Source organism: Procambarus clarkii, chromosome 17, assembly GCF_040958095.1.
Source record: "Procambarus clarkii isolate CNS0578487 chromosome 17, FALCON_Pclarkii_2.0, whole genome shotgun sequence".
Classification (NCBI taxonomy): Eukaryota; Metazoa; Arthropoda; class Malacostraca; order Decapoda; family Cambaridae; genus Procambarus; species Procambarus clarkii.
Genome location: NC_091166.1, coordinates 33,962,643 through 33,969,646, shown reverse-complemented (window position 1 = coordinate 33,969,646; position 7,004 = coordinate 33,962,643). Strand labels below are relative to the sequence as shown.

At 37.1% G+C, this 7,004-nt stretch overlaps 1 protein-coding gene across 1 annotated transcript; it reads left to right on the top strand.

Annotated features, from left to right (window-relative positions):
- The first annotated feature begins 61 nt into the window (after positions 1–61).
- Positions 62–6,783, top strand: LOC123772379 (N(4)-(Beta-N-acetylglucosaminyl)-L-asparaginase). The gene is made up of 3 exons (XM_045765471.2): positions 62–414; positions 2,043–2,199; positions 5,342–6,783. Exons 1-3 carry the CDS (start codon positions 306–308, stop codon positions 6,105–6,107), a joined length of 1,032 nt encoding a protein of 343 aa, XP_045621427.1. The 5' UTR covers positions 62–305; the 3' UTR covers positions 6,108–6,783.
- The last annotated feature ends 221 nt before the right edge of the window (positions 6,784–7,004 follow it).

The following is a 7,004-nucleotide window of genomic DNA, read 5'->3' as shown; positions in this document are numbered from 1 at the left end:
TATTTATTTGTTTACTTATATACACAAGAGTTCTTACATTCATGTAAAGTCAATAGCCCGCATAGCGTTTCGGGCAAGTCCTTTGACAAGTCCTGTTTTTTTGCCGTTGGACGTAAGTCCTATAAACTCCTGGAGGGGTTAATATGTGGCTTATACTGAATAATACTAGTAAATATGTTCCCAGGTGCCAACAACATGGGTCAGAGTCCGGATGTGTGTCAGGTGTCTAGGGAAATGTGTTCATAGGTCACATATGTAAGTCCTGGGAGACAAGATAAGACAGGAGGAGTTACTGGAGCAGCAAGATGGCCAGGCCGCTCCTCCTCCTGCTAGTTGCTGCCACACCATACCTCGCCACGCCATATTCTCCCATTGTCATTAATACCTGGAATTTCACATATGCAACTGAAGAAGGTATTGTGTTTAATAATGAGTACTAAGTAGTATAATGAGAGGAGAGCAGAGGTGGGGAACAGAATTGTAACAGAACCCATGGGCACCACACCAGAAACAAATACCTATTTGATATTCCAAGAGTGCGATCTAATCAAACTAGAAATGCTCTACAAATTAAGGGATCCAGAATGTGGAATGACCTTCCTAATCATGTCAAAGGCTGTACCTCTCTCAAGCAGTTTAGGATAAAAACTAAGTACTACGTAATAAACTCCATGTAACCTACCTTACCCCCCTTAAATGTCAACCCATGTCTTGATATTTTCTAACAATATTGATTATTGACCAACTTGTTTAGCCATGTTTAAACTTGTAGAAAATTATAGTCTTCTGTTTATTTAGTTAAAATTATATCTGCTGTTCTGTTTTTAACTTCTGCTGTTCCATCCATCATATAATTTGCCCGAAACGCTGTGTACTAGTGGCTTTACAAGAATGTAAATTCAACTTTAATTTCTATATTCTCTGTTAACCCCCAATGTACCTCCTTGTATATAAATAAATAAATAAATAATTATCTTCATTCTTTTTTCCCCTTTTTTCAATTCCATTTATGCTTTGATCTCAATTAGTTTAAAGTTTTAGTCTAAGTGCAGGCGATGAGTCACAATAACGTGGCTGAAGAATGTTGACCAGACCACACACTAGAAGGTGAAGGGACGACAACGTTTCGGTCCGTCCTGGACCATTCTCAAGTCAATGAGAATGTCTAAGTGTTTTTCCCACACCTTGCACGAAATGCTGAGCGTATTAGTGGCTTTAGGCATAGTATATACTAGCTCTATCTAGAAATCCAACATTTGGTTTGTAACTCATCTTGTATGTATGTACTTTTACCTGAATAAATATTTATTTATTATTTATTATTATTATTATAATATCTGATTTTTGAAAGTATACTGACCATTTTTGAGACACTTTTTTGGCTGTGTTGTATGTGGGTGCTGAAATTCAGTTTCTTGTCTATGTATAAGCCAAAGAACTTTCCCTCATGTTTATTGCTAATGTTAACATTGTCAATCTGAAGTTGAATTTGGATTGATGATGCCACCTCACTCATTGATAAAAAAGTGCTTACAATGCTGTGGTTATGATACTGCCATCTGTTTGTGGTTAGCTGATCTATCCCTATCTTACATACGGTATCTGTGCATGGGGTTAAACCACTGCAAATTACCTCAAGCCCATCATCACCCAGAAAAAATCTGCTGTCAGAACTACAGTATAACAAACTTTGTCTTCAGACAACACACAGCCCCTCTGTTTAAGTCCCTTAACATGCTAAACACTCACTCCACACATTCTCATGTGCTCTCTACATGTACAAAACCTTGTTCCTAAATCCTAATCTTGATTTGAAACTTTTCCTTGACAGATATAATAGAATCCATGAGCACCACACCAGAAATAAATATCTCTTTGCTATCCCCAGAGTCAAACTAAATCTGTGCAAACACTCCATGCAAATAAATAAGTGTTTTCACAAATAAAAAATAAAATAAAAAATAGAACGCAATTTGTCAGATGATTACTCGTATTATCTGTACACTGATCTAATCAGTATATGAGACTTTTTATTTCTGCAGCTTGGTACATTGTGAACAACAATAATGGATCAGCTCTAGATGCTGTTGAGAGTGGGTGCACAGTATGTGAAGAATTGCAGTGTGATGGATCAGTGGGGTTCGGGGGCAGTCCTGATGAAAATGGAGAGACCACTTTGGATGCTATGATTATGGATGGGTATGTTAAATAACTGTGATGTAATTATAATGATCAGTGTAAGGCCACTACTATTTTCTTGTACAAATAAATAGTTGAAATTTTGTAATCTAGGTTTACCAGGTGAGGGGGTTGAGGTAGTTGAAATTGTGGGAATTAAGTACAAATGTTCAGAGATTGGTTTGGTGATTAATATTTTCAACATTTCTTGGAGGGGGGGGTGGTGTTTTGAAATTTCTTTGGTCATTGTAGCTATTACTATTATTTTCTTGTAGGAATATATAATGTACATACAGTACTTGAAATTTTGTCAATTAAGAAAATTATAAATGTGTAACTATATTTATGAATACAGTACATTTATTGGTTTGGTTGATTTTGCAGTTACTCCTCATATGCAAACAAGGCAGTTAAGATTATTGAGAGCAAATCCACAAGGGCCGTGATGAGGATTCAAACCTACGTCCGAGAGCATCCCAAACGCTGCCTTAATCGACTGAGCTACGACATGGTAAAAGAATTGCAACCAGAAATTCTACTGAATTTACTTGGATCCTGCAGCCTCTCCGAGACACAAACCAGGACTTTACACAATTACCCCATGACCTCAAGCTATGTCAATAAGCTGTTCTACCTCTTCGCCCTTACTTCATTTGTGTAATGAAGTAAGGGCGAAGAAATTCTACTGAATTTCTGGTTGCAATTCTTTTACCATGTTGTAGCTCAGTCGATTAAGGCAGCGTTTGGGATGCTCTCGGACATAGGTTCGAATCCTCATCACGGCCCTTGTGGATTTGTTCATTTGATACATCACGCTATTGTGATTTCTGTGCATAATTACTGAGAGATTTTCCACATGATAGTAATTCCCGTATTATCTTTCCCATGGGCAAGGTTTGGCTCCACGCATTTACTGTTTTCTCCAGTTCTGCCTGTACTGTTTTGTCGCCCCTTACTTCACAGACTTCCTGTTCGGGCTTTTCTGGGTTTGGTTCCATGGCACCATCCTTCCCCATTATTCATTGTGACTCAATGTAATGCCTTAATGAGCATGCCGCATAGGGTCACGGTAGTAGTCGGGTTCGGTCTCAACGCACAATCGAGAATTCCCAGTTTGAATCCCAGGCTTGACAGAAATGGTTGGGCACATTTCATTTCACCTAATGTCTCTGTTTACCTAGCAGTGAGTAGGTACTCAGGAGTTAGTCAGCTTTTTGTGGGGTTGCATCTTCGACAGGGTATGTAATTCAGCCTTAGTAGGGTAGGGGGCTGATAGAAACCAAACGTGTATGAATACACTCTAGCTTCCTATCCCCCAACACAATGAATTATTATTATTATTATTATTATTATTATTATTATTATTATTATTATTATTATTATTATTATTACATGACACTCGAGGTAATACCTTTCACTGAGGCCCATTGAGGGCTGAACACGAGGTATTACAGCTTGCTGTCAAATTGAGGCCACTAGAGATGGTGGCCCGTGTATAAATTTAGGAAACCCTCCTATCAAGGCTTAGTAGGTCACTATTTCCACCAATTTCCCAATTTACCTGTGACCAGATTGCATTGGGGCTCAACTGTGAGGACCTGCTGGGGATAAGGGTAGTTAGAATTGTGGGAATTAAGTACATAAGTTCAGAGAACTGTTTGCCAATTAATGTTTCTTAACATTTCTAAGAGGAAGGTTGTGTTTTGAAGTTTCTTTGCTTTTCATGTGGTTCCTCTAGTTAATGAGTTGATCTTTGATCACCATTAGATCCCCCACCACACGGTGGGAACAAGGTACTTATACTCAGTGTGTCGAGAGTCTTAACGGAAGCCTGGTGTATTCACCGAGTCTTGCGTGGGTCAGTGGCATAAGCTGATTTAAGCATGATAAAGTGCAGCCCAGAATGGGGCATTTCATTAAATTCAACACATTATTTTTGGTGGGAAGGGACTGAGATTTGGAAAGGAGAGATTTCTCTTAGTGTTAGGTTAGGTTATTCAATGCCATGTGTGTGCTGTATTTATGCTGTTTTATATTTACCTGAAGGCCACCATCTCTAGTTGCTTTAATGGGGACAGGAAGCTGGTGGCTTGTTAAAAGCTTCCCTTTTTTCCAAAGAGATAAGGATAGGATCTATCTGCTCCCTCTCTTGGTAAATGTTTTAAATTCAATATATTGTAAGTTTCATTTTAGGAATACTGTACTGTATTCACTTTGATGAAGAAGGTTTGAAGAGTTTTTGTACTAAGGTTAGGGAAAGTTTATCCTTAGAATTTTGATACTCATGACTTTGCTAGGCACAAGGAGAGCAGTCAGTCCTTGGACACATTTCTGTTATAAGTAAGTCACTATACTTATTTATAAGTAAGTACTGTATATTATAGTAAGTAAAAGTAAGTAAGTATACTGTACTTACTATTCCATTTAGACTTAAGCCTCCTCAGTTTATTATGTTGTATTACTGTGCATTGTATTTTATATAAAGATTATTTTATAATTTTCTGGTAGCTTGTTGTAAAATAATTATATATATTAGTACATATAATTATTTTATGCATCAAAATTCATTGGTTTGGAATGTACTGTATTAAAATATTCCCCCAAGGATTTTATCTATACAGTATTAGTTCAGTTTTACACAAGGTCTCCAGGAACACATTTAGACATAAAAGTTAAATCATATCTACCCATAATATTTGGATCACATCCACACACAAAATTTGAACCATATCTGCATGAAATTTGCCTCACATCCACACAAAAATTTGCCTCACAGCCACACAAAATTTGCCTCATATCCACACACAAAATTTGCCTCACATCCACACAAAATTTGCCTCACAGCCACACAAAATTTGCCTCATATCCACACACAAAATTTGCCTCACATCCACACAAAATTTGCTTCACAGCCACACAAAATTTGCCTCACATCCACACAAAATTTGCCTCACAGCCACACAAAATTTGCCTCACATCCACACAAAATTTGCTTCATATCCACACACAAAATTTGCCTCACATCCACACATACAATTGGTATAATTCTGTACATGAAAAATAGATCTAAATTGTTCATTGTTGTACATATATTAAAACATTTATCATTGAAGTGATCCACGGAGGAATTATATTTAAAATAACTTTCTATTATTTCACATAGAACAACACATGATGTGGGAGCAGTTGCTGCACTGCGAAGAGTCAAGAGTGCCATCTCGGTTGCACGGAAAGTGATGGAGCATACAACTCATACAATGCTCGTTGGGGATCAAGCTACAGAATTTGCTCTTATGATGGGTTTCAAAGAAGAAACCCTGACAACTAATTCTTCGACTGAAATATACGAAAAATGGAAAGAGGAATCATGTCAACCTAATTTCTGGAAAAATGTATTGCCTGATCCTAACACATACTGTGGGCCTTATCATCCAGAAGATACAAAATATAAACGTTTTAAGTGGTCTATAGCAAAAGAAGGCACAAATTTTAATGTGAAAAATCATGACACCATTGGAATGATAGCTATAGATAAGAATGGCCATATTGCAGGTGGAACATCAACTAATGGTGCCACACACAAGATACCTGGGAGAGTTGGTGATTCACCAATACCAGGTAGTGGTGCTTATGTTGACAAGCATGTAGGAGGAGCTGCAGCCACTGGTGATGGAGATGTGATGATGCGCTTTATGCCAGCTTTATTGACGGTGGAATGGATGCGTTCTGGTCTCTCGCCTCAAAGTGCTTCTGAATTAGCTCTAAGGAAAATTGCCTCATATTATTCAGAATTTATGGGGGCGGTAATAGCTGTTAGCATGACTGGAGAATATGGGGCAGCTTGTTATGGGTTTGATAAGTTTCCCTACTCTGTGGCCAATCTTGAGTTACAGTCTGTAACTCTCATGTCAGTATCTTGTTTTACATAAATATTTTTAGATTTTTATTCAGGAATATGTTACATGTGTGTTTTCTGGGGTGAATCCCATGTGGCTTCCTGAAGCTACTATGCTTAGATAATACCATTTACTAAGTCACGTCAGCCACCGAGTTCTGTAGACCTATCGGGGACGAGCACCAGAACCTGCCCCACTCAGAGAGACCCCAGGGAGCAGTGATATTTATTTATGCCACCTCACCGGGAAAAGCAACTAGAAAATCAGCACATCAAAACAAACTACTGCTGGCTTCAATAAGTCCCTTAGGAAGGTTTTGAGGTTTTGATTCATCAGCAAGATAATCAAGAATGCCAACAGGAACTTTTGTAAATAAAGAGCAGTCATCAAAACTGATTGATTTTACATCTGGATTAATTTAAACATTGTTTAATTTGTTATTTAAATTATTGGAGTTATTCAAATGCAAACATAAAAGAGTACTGTACCTAACAGTGGGGACAAAATTTTGGAGACCCATTAAGAAAGTTTGAAAAACCCAAAGCAGTAACACAATGTTCACTTGTTTGGTGATAAACTTATCACATTATTAGGATTAGAAATCTAATCCTAATAATGAGATTAGTTTATCATACATCAAACCTGATTAATTTTATAATTAATTTTAGCATAACTAATTAATTTTTACAATTAATTTTTCTTTGACCAATCACTGGTTTTTTTAATCCTATTAACTTGCATTTTAGAATATTCTGTAGTTTCTATGTTTTTATTTGTAAGTCACTGTAATTTGAAAAAGTTTACTGAACCGTTGCAACTGTAGATTTCATCCATCAGAGAACTTTTCCAATCAGATGGCACAATGTGATCAAAGTTTCTTTTACAGCTACCCAAATTTTTTAAAGTAGACTGTTCACTTGATTTAGTACA